The 14,757-nt window shown below is 35.6% G+C and overlaps 1 protein-coding gene across 1 annotated transcript; it reads right to left on the bottom strand.

The window, feature by feature from the left end:
• Nucleotides 1-4,462: 4,462 nt before the first annotated feature.
• On the bottom strand, nucleotides 4,463-12,666 carry LOC112679955 (aminopeptidase N-like). Its single transcript, XM_025549907.1, has 12 exons — nucleotides 12,130-12,666; nucleotides 11,907-12,062; nucleotides 10,018-10,308; nucleotides 9,742-9,922; nucleotides 9,429-9,667; nucleotides 9,069-9,255; nucleotides 8,532-8,733; nucleotides 8,194-8,471; nucleotides 7,206-7,390; nucleotides 6,088-6,258; nucleotides 5,671-5,899; nucleotides 4,463-4,838 (listed from the first exon to the last, which is right to left on the bottom strand). Exons 1-12 carry the CDS (start codon nucleotides 12,594-12,596, stop codon nucleotides 4,485-4,487), a joined length of 2,940 nt encoding a protein of 979 aa, XP_025405692.1. The 5' UTR covers nucleotides 12,597-12,666; the 3' UTR covers nucleotides 4,463-4,484.
• Nucleotides 12,667-14,757: the final 2,091 nt, after the last annotated feature.

Raw genomic sequence — 14,757 nt, 5'->3', positions numbered from 1 at the left:
TATTATTCCGTAGGTACAATTGATATAATATGCAACATAGTAGAATGATCTTGTTAAGTGTGGTTCTGGTGTACCAATAGTGACTTTAATGCTTTAAACTTTTTGCTCCACGTGTACACGAAAATGATTTTTGATTGAAAACTTATCATACATTTTACTACGGATGAATGTTTGTACTCAATATTATAATAATAATTATTATAGTATTTTCGTGAGCTATAGGGCATATGTTTTGATAAAAACATAAAAAAAAATCATACTTTGATATTACAATATAGAGTTTTGCAATCAATTTATCAAACAACATTTTAATTTCATCGAAACCGGCAATATCATATGACTATATACTATAAGATTAATAATATCCATGAATCTCTTAAAATAACTGAATTATATGTTATGCTATAAAATCTCTACGTTCTCAGAACAGCCAACGCCTTTGATATACGGTATCCGAGTACATCATAGATTTTCCCATGACCATTTTTCAACTTAATTATCAGATGTGTGCTCGATGTTCATTCAATGGAACTCGATCATATGTATATATAATACATATAATATATTTTTATTTATCTAGGTATTTCTAATGAAAATTTTGAACAGGTCTGTTGATAAATATAATTTTTACGAGCACAAACTCGATCTCGGTTGAAGTTTTTATAATTTTTTTCTCCGTTTTTCTCGAGTATTTGGAAAACTGTTGAAAAATTCAAAATATAACCTATCTCAAGTACTATCTACACCCTATTTCCCATCAAAAACCTGCCGTATTTATGATGATCGGAGCTATTATTCTCATTCAAATCGTGTACACAGAAACACAAAAAAAAAAAAAAAAGGAAAAACACATAATGGTTAAATCGCAATCGACTAGTGACTATAGTTTCTGTTCGGAGAAAGTTTGTCATACGTAAACGGCTGTCTGACAAATTAATAGTCGTCGGTGAGCATGTTCCCGATGGCAAAATTACATCTGTATACTAACTGTTGGATTAGTTATACTATTGGACTGAAACCAAAACAGTGTTAAAAAAAACGCAGTAAAATTTTTTTTTATTTCCGATTAGATAACTATTATTCATTAACCTGCTCAAAGCAGATATTATTACGATACAGGTACCACGTTCGAGCCAATAAATATTTTTCGATACACCGCACAGACCATTATTTTGCCGATGATATTTTTAAATTTATTATTTCACTCAGCATGCAGTGCATTTAAATAATTAAACGTTAAATAATAATAAAATAAAAACATAATTTGGCATTCCTACAACGTCTGAACGACGACATCGCTCCAAGACATCTGCAGGAAATCAAAAAGTTCAAGGTGGGTGGTAAGACGAGTCGACAAGAATTTGATCATGTGAAGAACAACACATACACGATGCAATGATTAAACCAATTTAATTCAATTGAAATTTTCGTGAAATATTACCGATTAGCCGTTGTTCTTGGCTTGGAACTGATTTTCTACTAGCAACGGTTACAATTCTAACGATAACAGGAAGTATATACTCAGTAGAATGTAGAGATTTTTTGTAGGAACAAATTAAACGAAATAATGTTATTGTAGACTTGTACATATACGTGTTCTTATACTATACCCGTAAGTTAGTAATTTATTTCATACAGTACAATTTGTTTACAATGGAATGGCTAGAATAAAAAAATAAAAAATAAATAAATAATAATAAAAAATCCGTTTTATTCAAAGTCCGTTTGAAACAGATTTTACTGTCATGTAAGTAATCGACTGTTCGGTTAAAATACGTTTCGTAGGGAACATAAATAATAATCAACTATGACTACGTAACAACTAACACGAATATATTTTTATTCATATACCTAGTTAATACATTCAAAACGCTTGTTTATTTTATACCACCTTTGCATTCCACTCGAATAATTTATACATATTATATGCATACATTTTTATGCGTTCAATCTAATTTTCCCAAAAAATGTGCCGATTGTACAGTCGGATCAAGTTGCCAATCTGACCGTAGTTTTTATTTAATTTTTTGTTTTTTATGTGTTTTATAAATATACTGTATAGAACCAGCTAGTAATTATTACTGAGTAACTAGCTAGTACAATACGAGTGGGTTATAACTATAGGTCGTCGTATTATCATATCGGATAATACGTTTAGATTTGTTTTTGTTGTTATAACTGCTGATCAACGGTGTGGCAGGAGAGTATTAATTAATAGAGCGTCAACTGGTACCCTACCTAACAAAAAAACCAATAAAAATTTATAAAAATGTATAATGATTTACAAAATTACTTTTATACATTTTGCAAAAATAAAAACTATAAGTTGTTTTTAATTTTTTTTTTTTTCCTTACGATGGTTCATAAATAATTATGCATATATAATGCGTAGACAACATACTATAAAAATAGTAGCGTAAAAACAATAAAAAATAATGTAGTATGTATCATTTATATAGTTTTAGAGTAGCTGTTTAAATTTAATGCGACTATTGCGTGCGTATATATATATTACAGATAAAATATTACACTCAATGGTGATGTTGATAAAAAACTACAAAGTTCATAACTCATTATGGAACATACGTTTTTTATTTACTTGAAACCTTTTATTAAAATCTTCCAACAAATATGTTACCTTCGAATTTTTACCTCGGACTCGTACCGTTAGACGCAAATTGTGTGTTTTCCAACAACCTATTTATATACATATACATACAACCTGTATAATCTGCACAAAACCATTATCGTTATACCTAATATGTGTTTTAAAATAAATATTATTAACTCGGAATTAATACTGACAATCTGTGAGTATTGAAATTGAATTACAATTCATAATTTTGTATTGTTTTCTTAATAACTAAATTATTATTTTCAACTTTATCATTATGCTTATTTATGATAATCAGATAGCAAAATGATACAAAATGGAAGATATTATAATTCTGTATGTATTATTGATAAAAAAATATCTACATGAAGTATATTTTATACAAAGGTCTAGAAAAAAATAATCGATAATTTTTCATCTATATTAAAATCATACGACGTTTTAAGATAATATTATTTTGCATCCATAATAATTTAAGACTCTGGCACAGTATAAAAAATAGTATCAATTTGTAATTCAATTTGCATATAATCGATCTACGGCTATAACACTAACTTTTGTTTTTTTCTATTTCATTAGCTCAGTGGTTCTCAATCAGGGTGACATGGATCCAGTATATGATTGACACTTAATCTCCACGGGAAAAATAATTAATCTTAATAAAATCATGTAGTGGCCAAAATTTTCATTTAAACAGTAAACCTTTAAGTTAGTATCTTCATATTATTTATATTTACTCTTTAGTTCCGATAATCACGTTCAGTATTTTGATTAGCGAATTGATGCATTATTATTATTTTATCGACTAAACCGGGGTCGTTAATCAGTTATTCTGCAATCACAATATAATATTATAGTTCTACAATTTAGAAGACAATATGCGACTCGGTTTTTCCACCATCAACTCTCGATTTCCATAACTTTGTAAAAATCACCAGGATCAAATTTATCATTAGTTTTTATACAAATCACTATTATTTTTTCTCTCTATTTTTTTAATTCTTTTTATTTGCAAATTTAAACATGAGTGTCAATATTTATCGAACCCTGTAACTCAAATAAATTTTAGGTTATAATGGTAATGACATTGCATTAATAATAATTTGAGGTAATGATTAGGTGATAATGATTTGTGAATTTCAAAATTCACATTTTTGTTTTGCAATCAGTGTAATTTTCAACCATAGTTTCCGGGTTCTTTTTTTCTTCTTTTTTTTTGGCCTCTTTTTCTCTCACTAAATTTAGTTTTAAAATATAAGACACATCGCTTACCATTAATAAAAATGTCTACAATATCACTACAAATCTCGTAAACGATTTTCAAATTATAAAATAGTTGGATCTGCCTCAATAACCAATTTAATAAATTATCATTATTTATTCAGCAGCTATGGTTTTGGATTTTACTCTAAAATAGCATATTACTAAATCAAACAAAAGTTCGTAATTGGTATTATAAGTTAAGGTTTTCATGCTGCAACTAGTGATAAAATATCGACTGATACGACAAAAAAACGTATCATCTCGATCGGTTTCTTAGAACGTGATAATCTAATGCTATTTTATATTGCTTGGGTAGTTATAACTAATTTATTATTACACTATGTTATAACATATAATCCTATATCTTATAAATCAGATTATAGAATTATCAACGATAAAACTTGTACGGTTTTTTGGAGAAAGAATTAGTGATTCATTACCAGTTGCTGCAATATCAATAAAGTTTATTCAATAAATTGTTTGTAAAATACGTAATCTTTTCAGTTTGGTATTTTTGTATTAATCACAAAAACATAGTGAGTTGAATATTAATATAATATTTTAAATTATAGTTATTCAAGTTGGGGTATGTTATTTTTATTCATATTTATAGAATACATTTATTAACTATTAATAATAAAATGGTAACTAGTAAAACCGTTCGACAATTTTGCACGTTATACGTTGCATTTGATGGTTTCGGACTGACAGTCGAAAACGGTGCACTAATAGTTATAGAGGAAACTGTGGACTTAATTTCAGTTGTTATGGTGGACTCTGTGGAGGCTGCGGTGGTAATTGTCTCCTCTTCCAAGGGTTCTTGATTTTCAAGCATCCATTGGTTAATTACTTCTGAATATTTTTCCAACCACAGTTTGCGATCATTGACTTTCTTAAACGATTTTTCAAAAGATTGTCTCACTGATTCCGGGATGATGGTGGTATTTTTCAAATTTTGTAACTAATAAAAAGTTTAACAAGCTAATTACGGGTTTAAACTTAATTAAAAAAAGTACGTTTATCTATACACGGCAGTAAACTGCAGTTAATAAATAATAATACAAATATAGAAAAATTAAACAAGTTCATCATATTTAATCGTTAGCAAAATGATATAAAAGTTTAAAAATCAAATTATAGCGTGATATTAATAAATTTATTAAAAAAATGTTTAATAACCTTTTTTCTCAAATTATACTTATTTGTTAGGAATAAATGAAATATACATTAAAATAGTCGAAATACCGACTAAAAAAGTACAAAATGATAAAAGATAATTTAAAATTATGTCCTGCTGTGTAGTTTTTAATTGATCCAACGATTTGTATATGGTCTAATACTATGGTAAAAATGTTCACATTACATTTAATTTCTTTTACACTCAAAATCAACTTTCTTACATTTTTTCTATTATAATGCCTTTTACATTGTAACTTTTTGTTATAAACTTATATAAAATTTGACCGTAATAAATATAGAATTCTTATCGTATCATTATTGGTCAATCTTTACGTTAGAAATATAATTCAATCCGTGACTAAATTGCTATCTTACGCGTGTGATAATTGAAAACGCTGTAAATTAATACTTTTTATATGGTTCAGTGATAATTTATAATTAATAATTAAATAAATAATTTTATACTGATGTGATCATAATTCAGACGTACGTTATATTTATTATAAACATTTTCTAAAAAAGAAGAAAAATGGTTACGAATAAAGTTTAGATTTCGATTTCGATGAAAATTGATTTATAAAAAAAAAATAAAATAAAATTTTTACAAAACTCACCTTTTCTATTTGAACGCGGTCAGTCATTTTGGTAGCTAGTATTGAATATATGTATTTAGCGATTTCTTGGCCGTTGGGTAGTTCGTTTAAAGTTCTATTTAAATTCGTCGATAAGAATTCGTGGAGCACATCGAGACCCAGCGAAGTTGATGCGACGGATGCTATGACCGATTTAAAGTCTTTTACTTTAATTGGTCCCTGTGGTCCATCCAATATATGATTGATGAACCTGAAATCAGATGCGAATCACTCGTGAGCGTTGGCCGTACTACGATGATATGATTAAACCGATAATAATGAGCGTTAAAGTAATACAACTTTATCGTATTTATGCGTATTAAACGAACAAAGCAATTATCCTTTCACGTCCTAACAATCGGTACCTGCAAAAAAACCGAAAAGGTCAGTCAAACGCACCGGTATAATTGAGTCCTGTTCGCGGAACACCCTAGAGCCGATTCAACGGACGTTTTCTCCGAAATTGAAGTGGTGGTCGTGTACAAGCTGAACATTTTGTCAAAGGTACTGGTGTCAGGGTCGTTCCTTATGCCCGCACAAAAAGCCGCGTCCTTAACATCGGCCGGTATTCTGAAAACAGGGGCGTTACAACTTACGTGCTGACGTGCGCGACCGTACAAGGCAGAGCTTGAAATTGAAATAAAAAATTTCGATTTTAATTTCAATTTTGATTATTGATATTAATTTTTTTTATTTCGATTTTGGTTTCAAATATTGATATTTATTTTTTGCGATTTCATTTTTGATTTCGAATACCGATATTCATTTTTTTCAATTTCGGTTTCAGAAACCGGAATTTATTTTTTTTCGATTTCGGGTTTACAACAGAATGTTATCCATGACTTATAATAATTTCTCAAATTTTAGTACATCATTAGCGTAATATTGTTGTAGGCTGCAGCGATGAGCTACTGATATAGGTAGTATATATTTAAATCTATTTTTTTATTACCTATAGTATAAAACATTTCGTACAAACTACAATTATTATTAAAGTGTCTCAAATATGAAAAAACATAGCATGAAAGTGAAACTAAACTGAAGTAAACTAAGGATATATCTATGTGAAATGATTAAAATGTAAAAAAAAGTTTTTTTATTCATAGACTCAGACATAATTTAACTAAATATGAGAACAATATTTTAAATTATAAGTGGGACAAATATGACGCCGATTCCTTATCGTAAATATTCAAAGAAAACATAATAGGTACTAGTTATTTATTATTATGTATACGAGTAATCAAACCAAATACGGCAATGCCTACGAATTGACAATATCAATATACCTGTTAACTGTTGAATTTTAAATTAATTTGATTTAAAAACGTTTTGATTATTAAAATGATTTTGATTTTGATATAAAATATCGATTTTAACTTTTTTCAATTTCAATATAAATTTTGAAAATCATTACCAACCATTAACGATTTTGATATACTAAAAATTTTTTTAACGATTTTTATCGATATTTGAAATCGATTTTGAAATCGATTTCAAGCCCTGGTACAAGGTACCTTTCTCCCGTTTGCCACTTGTTGAAATATTCCAGCGCTCTGGTCGTACAGTCCTTGTTGTCCAACTCGCATGCCCACTTCGAGAAAGCGTCCCACGCACTTTTTACGTAGTACCCATCATCTCCGCTCGTCACATGCGTCTCCAGCTTGTTGTAAACTATCCCGGCCAATCGACTGACGTACGCCTAAACGCATGGGGTAGAACACGATCACGTATGCTTTTCCTTTTTGGTAACACGATTGCATACGTTTTTAGACGGGTAACAAAAAGGTGGATGAGAAAAATAAATAAACACGATTGCGTATGAAATTGTACACAACGTTGTCAAATTACTAATTTACTAATCTCACTGTATTATATCTAATGAATAGGTAAATAATAATATACGTAATACGTGTACATTTCACAATGTTTAACAGTTCTTTAATAATTCATAAAAAAAAAAAAAATAATAAAATAATAAAAAAATGAGGGTGACTAATTAAATGAAAAGTAATTGATAAATAAATAAAATTTATAAATTATTTGATAACGCTTAAATTTGGATTTCCCAACATCTGTAACCTACTACTTTTACTGGATCTCGGAAAATACCGTATGATATAATAGAAATAATGAAATTTCGTTATAACTGATAAATTTGATACCATTAATAATAAACATAGGTAATAAAAGCGATCAAACACAAAGAATTTATTAACTTTTTTTAGTTCACTCGTATAGGCATGTGGTATATACCAATACCGATATTAAAACTGGAATCAATGCTTAAAACTTCGTACGGAATCGTGTAGTTAAAAATCAGGTAAAATCGTACGGAATCGTGTAGATATCACCGATAACGAGCGTACGTAATCGTGTTTTACCCAACGCATGGATCCCGACATTTCGCGTTAGGGTACCATTGTTCATTCCTTCCCCCGCCCCTCATTTTCCCCCGTTGCCGACCCTTTGATCGTGTCGCGGCGCATGTAGGGCTATGCATACTTTCAGGGCTTCGTGCCCGTTCACACCGTAGGACATGTGTTCCAGCAGGTAGGAAAAACAATCCTTGACCGAGTACCACGGCGTGACGCTGTTCTCGTTTCTCAGGTATTTGGACAGGAGCAGCGGAACCGTGTAGTTCAAGTGTCCGGCCCGCGCCAAGTTGAACGAGTCGGATATCAGCTGGGCGCGGTTGAGCACGTGGATGTCGGCGGGCGATCGGTTTAGCTGCTCGATTAGCGCTATCCAGTTGTCCATGTCGTAGTTAACCCTGTAAAAACCTAACAAGAAACGACGTACAGATCAGTCCGTGGTACGCGTTAGTTTTCCGGAGCTATTACCGATGGACCGTACGTTGAAGATGTACCATCCGGAGTTCGGGGGCGCCGGTACCTCGGTCGATTTCGATATCCTGTCCGTCCAAAACAACGGTCTGGTGCGAGTGAAGTTCTTGTCCCTTTCGGTGGTGAACGTAAGGCCAACATGCCACGCCGCACCGTCGTCTATGCTCCCGCCGTCGGCCAGTTCGATCAGAAATCGATTCTGTCGCAATGTCAATGGAAGAATTAGAGCTGTTCAGCAACAGCCGGATAATTAAGAAAAACGAAACGTGCATCATAACGGCAAACACATTTCGTGATAATGTCACGAACGAGCGTGTGCAACGCGGGTTGTTGTATTGTGTATGTTTGACGGAATAAATCACTTACCCCAATGGACACGCTATACTTGGCACTTAAATCGTGCGCGACACCAATAGGATGAGCTTAAAGGATTGGTTTAATTTAATACCTGCAAGTCTCGCAGTATTACTTGTTTTCCGATACCGCGATATATGCGTGATGGATATTATCGTATTATACAATTAATTTCTTTACTTGAGTCACTGAATACGTGTTCGATGTTTCATTTTTGGCGATCTTCAACACAGGATATCCCGACTGCAATGTCCAATTAGACATGAATACGTGAACCGACAGATCGTTTCCGATTGTATAGTTTTCATCGCACAACGTACTGTCGAACGATGCGAACAAGTCCATTGGCTTCGCCACATATTTCTCTCTTAAAAATTACAATCGTATTCATTGAAATGATGTTAACATTGTGATCGCCATCAACAATGTAACATTAACATGTTGCGCGTACATTAATTATAAACTAATCGATTAATCGATTACTATTATTATTGTTATTATAAGTTGGAAAGTGGATATACGGTAAAAGTACAACGTTACCTATATTTATTCAAATAATTGCGAAGTGATAACTGGAATAATTCTTCGGTTACCAAGTATCTCAACATCCTCAGAACTGACGCCGCTTTCTTGTAGGTTATCCAGTCGAATACGCTATCGATTTCATCGGGAGTGTTTACCGATGTAGTAATCGGATGCCTGGGCTCCTGGTCGTATGACAACGCACTCTGATGCGCTTCGATCAAAAACATTTCTTCAACCGGCCAATTTGGTCTTACCTATTACAAACAATATCAATGACGGAACGTTAGCACAACAAAAATGTTCTTCCGACAAAATCGTTTGACTGTACCAGTTTTGTAGCGAAGTATTGGAAGTACTCCGCAAAACCCTCGTTTAACCACGTATAATCCCACCATGCGCAGGTCACTAGATTACCAAACCACTGGTGCGTGAACTCGTGTTGCACAATTATCGATGCGGTCATTTTCATTTTTGTTTTCGTCTCGTCGTGCAACAACAGATACTTTTCTCTGCGCGTGTTTGTTCAAAAATCACAATATTGTTCGCAGCGATAAGACAGCATACCGACCAACCGGCGAAACTGCCCTGTTATATCAATGCTTACCGGTAAGTGTTAATTCCCCAATTTTCCATTGCTCCGAAACTTAGATCAGGTACAGCTAAAAGATCCATTTTTGGAAGAGTATACTTGATGCCCGTGTAGTCCGACAACGCGTTTAAATGTTTTGGAGCTTCGGCCCCGATGTAACTGGTTTGGTTGATGTATGTTTTGTGTGTGTAAATCGTTATTTGTGAATCAAAGCGGTTCGGAATGAATTCGCCCACATAAATGGCTACCAAATAACTCGACATTGGCGGGGTACTCTCAAAGTATACCACGTCCGTACCGTTTTGTCTAGAAATTATTTTCAATTTAATGATACAATGTATTGTATAGTAGTTCGTGTATAATAATTTCATTATTGAAATCAGTTACTAATTATTATTACAATTATTTATCTTTCATTATTTTATCGATAACTTTCATACCTTTGATATTAGTATAAAATAAAAAAAAATATTAAACTATGATTAAGGTTAATCAGAATTATAGAGTTGTATGATGGAAGAAAGGAATTAACTAGCTAAGAAACGATTAATTATGATTATACGAGATAGCATGTTTCCATTCAAACATTGGTATTTACGAATTTAAGATATTGAATACTTCGAATGTCGTTAGAATACGTCATTGTAAATTTAATGTCATAGTACAAACTAAACAATGAAATTTATATTATTAATCCGACCATAGGTATAATATTAAGTTGATTGTGGGACTAAAGCTCTCAATGATTATACTATAAAAATTAATTAACGCTTAAGACAGTAGATAGAGATAACAAATCCATTTGTGCATGTGTGTATATAAATTAAGAATAATATTTAGTTGTTCTTTGCGATTACGTGACATATGTTAGTTTATCCACATATTTTGATAAATTCATTTTTAATTCCACTACAATATTTAATACACAAAATACTTAAAGTCCATGTACACTTGACTAATATTTATGTCTCAATGTATGCAATTTATTTTTATTTTCTGCTAATCAAGTACTAAAGTGATCATAAAAATATCTTCGAGCGACATTTTGTTTTACTGTAAGATAATCGTATAATATTTTTAAACAAAAAATTTAGATTCGAATTAAAATATACCTATAGGCACTACGGTTAAATTAATTTTTAATCAAACCGACCACTCAAATTGATTTTCGGATAGTATAATACAATTAAAATATATACTCGAATCGGGCAATGATTTCGATGCTCATAATCCGTTGCTTCACACCAATACCGATGTACGTGTTAACCTTGATGCACGGTTAAAATCCAAAAATTCCTAAGGACCTATACCTAAACGTGACGATCGTAAATAAAAACAATCGATCCCCTGTTCCATATGCCCCTGAACTTTTCCGGCAGCGGTTAAAGAACCTTTGTGCCGCTCGCAAAAGGCAAAAGCCGTTTCCGTTCACACCGCCCGGCGAAGTTGGCGAAGTTAACGTTACTCCGTTGGCGATCACTCGTGGTACGACGCGTAACGGCTTTGAGCCGGGTTTACACGACGCGAATATGATGCGCGAGTCAAAATTCGACATGCTTCGTATCTGTCTGAACTTGCCTCGGGTAATAAACGAGTCAAGCGAGGATAGTCGGTATTTGGACGCGCGTCGAAGAAGATTCGCACTTTTGTTTCGCGTCGTGTGAACTACTCCTTTGAGCGTCTTGCTTCGCACGTAGCGCCATGGATCAAAATCAAGATACTGGCACACGTATCGCTGCCTGGCATTAACTGTGGCTCGCCCTGAAGCACATTGCTCCACGCATAGATACGTATCGTGTAAACATTTAGGTGAATCAGATGTCTCGCGAAGCAGCCTCGCGAATCTTGCCTCGCGCATTAGATTCGCGCCGTGTAAACCCGGCTTAAGGGTCGTTCACACTCACCCGGGCACTATCTCCCGTACCGGCATGTTGGACAGGGCGATCTGATGCTTCTTTTTCACCACGGACACGTCGTAGACGGCTTTGTACGCGGGCTCATCGTAACACGGGAACGCTCTCCGCGCGTACACCGGTTGAAACTGCGTCACGGCCAACCACCTGCGAACCGACGTCAACGTCACGTTAATAATCACCCCGTTCCGTTTTCACACAAAGTCCCCGTTACTTGATCGCGTCGCCTTCCGCGTAGGAGCTCTTGTACAGCCCGGTGTCGTCGGTCCGGATCCTCCCTCCGTACGACACGGTCACTGAGTAGTTCCGGTCCGCGAGCACCGGCCTCCCGAGACGGATTTCCAATTGCTCGTCGCCAGACCGATATTCCAGTTCACGAACTACCACGTCCCTGCATAGCTTGACGTCTGTCACCGTAACGTTGGTCACCTCCAGGTCTTTTAGGTTCAACGTGATCGCGTCGACCGTCCGCAGCACGGCCACAGTAATCTTGGTCACGCCGGCGAACGTGGATTCGGTCCCGTCGAGGTCCGGCAGCACGAAACGCAGCTCATACGACTCGGGTCGCGTGTCGGTCGGCAACCTGTGCGCAGTTGCGTACCCCGAGCCAGCGGCCTGCGTCCCGAACGGGAACAGACGGACCAGGGCGAGGAACAGCGTCGGGATTGCGAACGTCCGCATGACGGTGTGTTCAGGATCAGACTCGGTTACGCGACGGGTGCGGTCGCGGGTGTGGCGATATCGTTTTCTCGTCGTCTACCGTCGAAGAGGTTTCGGTGCGTATCTTATCGTGCGCGCGCCGTCGTCCGAGTCAAGTGGCCGCGCGCGTGCAAGTGTAAGTGTGGCTTTTCCAAATGGCATTGCCAAGAGCGATGTGGACTTTTTGTTGGCACGTGCCATTTGACAAAGTTTTGCCAATTGGCTTACCAGGCCGAACCCGAAAAGTGTCGGTCCGGATCATAGAAAGCCGAGTGGCAATACATCAAGATGGACATATATCGGCATAGTGCGGGCGCGCTTTTAAGCCCGTTCGGTGCGCGCGCGAAAAGAACGCAATCGTTTCCGAAGGGAATCGACGACGAACGTTCACCGCTTGTGCGTTCCGTGCAAACACTCGTATATTCTACCGCGGGTACGTATGTTGTTGTTGGGATCCGCTGTGGCGGCTGGTGGGCGCTGACGAAAGGGAGTGTGTCGCACTAACGGAAAAGTATATACGTCTGTTCCTGTACCATTTATTTTTGATATATTATTATTATATTTTGTTGTCGTCCAAATGTTTGCGTACAATCGCGGTTTAGGACGCACGCGATTAAATAAGACACTAGCGTTAATCGGCAACGATAAAATTCCTCATCTCGTAATCGGTAGCCGCGGGTAAACCGTTCAGATTTTGGTTCGGGAAAAATCATCATTGATATTTATATGTTTTGACGGTCCATAGGCTTGCCGGATACCACGGCATAATCGTATCCGCACGCGCACGTTCGTGCGGCCTAATGCGATGTGTACAATATCATATAAAGTAGTCTGGGCGACGACGATTTTCGTCCGAAAGCGGCGGCTATCGCCCAGCACTCAACGGTGATACGCGTTCGCACTTACAACATTTACGAAACGATTACTTTGGTTATTTGAAGATCACCAATTATGGTATTTTAAATATTTAATAATTTAAGCACGTGACAAGCTGATATTTCAGCCAAAGACTTTTCGGCCTGCGTTTCTTTTGTTTTTTACCTGTGTCGTTTCCGTTTTGTGGCCACTTGATCATACTCTTGTATTGAGCCGCCGTATGTACGGATGATTTTCGTATTTTTTCGGTTTTATTTTTTTCGATAAATGTACTAATATCGGTTTTTGACGATACTAAAAACTCAATAATTACATCGTGACTGATGTCAGAGGTTTTTTATATCGATGTTATAAACGTCGTCCCTTAGGTCGACATTGATATCCCTATTCCTAACGAGATATAATCATAATACGTGAACCAGTGGCGTATTTTCAATTTTTTCTGGGGGGGGGTCCACAGTTTATACATAATTAATATATTAATAATATGTTAATTTATTTATTTTTTGGAGAGGTTCTGGGGGGGTCCAGTACCCCTGGACCCCCCCCCCATAAATACGCCACTGACGTGGACGTATGCGTTCATTTCGTACGCTCATCACTCTCGACGTAGTGGTACCGAAACACGGCGACCGGGAAACGAAGTGTAGCGAATCACATGTGCTTGGTCACACAACACTCGGTTTCTATGCACTTCCGAAACCCGTCGCTGTGCGATAACCAGGGCCGGCGCTACCTTTTGAGAGGTCCTGAGCAAAACTTATTTTGCCAATAACCATAGTCACCTGTAGACCTCTAGGCTGTAATTAAATACGATGATATGTAATCAGACTCGGTGACAGTTGCACGATATATCGGGTAATAACTAAACTTAAAAAATAAATAAATTGATTTATTTCCTACATAAATTTAAGAAATGCGATAAGATGAACTTTCTAAGTATCCCGGTTTTCATACCATATGACGTACCGTACGGATCGTCGTTGATGCATTCGTGACGTATTAAATATAATATAATATTGTTTTGTTATATGCCAACAGATTTCTCAAGAAATCGCACTCGCCAGTTGATCCACAGGTTTCACGTTTTATTCTATGAGATTTCCATGCAAAATAATTTTCAATTAAAGTTTTAAGAGCGAGGCCTCGGGCAAATGCTCCGTTTTGCCTTCCCCTAACGCCGGCCCTGACGATAACGCTCATTATGGTCTCGCGTGTTGGCCGGCGCCTTATCCAGTGGCTACGCTCGAGTCGGTTCATTGTAACG

This window comes from Sipha flava, unplaced genomic scaffold, assembly GCF_003268045.1.
Source record: "Sipha flava isolate LNK unplaced genomic scaffold, YSA_version1 171_pilon_pilon, whole genome shotgun sequence".
NCBI lineage: Eukaryota > Metazoa > Arthropoda > Insecta > Hemiptera > Aphididae > Sipha > Sipha flava.
The sequence above is the reverse complement of the archived record's forward strand: the minus strand, read 5'-3'. Positions and strand labels throughout refer to the sequence as shown.

What these genes read in the sequence shown, in the direction of transcription:
- LOC112679955 (XM_025549907.1), bottom strand. Translation starts at nt 12,596, where the DNA reads ATGCGGACGTTCGCAATCCCGACGCTGTTCCTCGCCCTGGTCCGTCTG. An exon ending in AATACTTCGCTACAAAACTG is followed by an intron (nt 9,668 to 9,741) that starts GTACAGTCAAAC and finishes TGTTTGTAATAG; the next exon opens with GTAAGACCAAATTGGCCGGT. An exon ending in ACACGTATTCAGTGACTCAA is followed by an intron (nt 8,734 to 9,068) that starts GTAAAGAAATTA and finishes ACATTGCGACAG; the next exon opens with AATCGATTTCTGATCGAACT.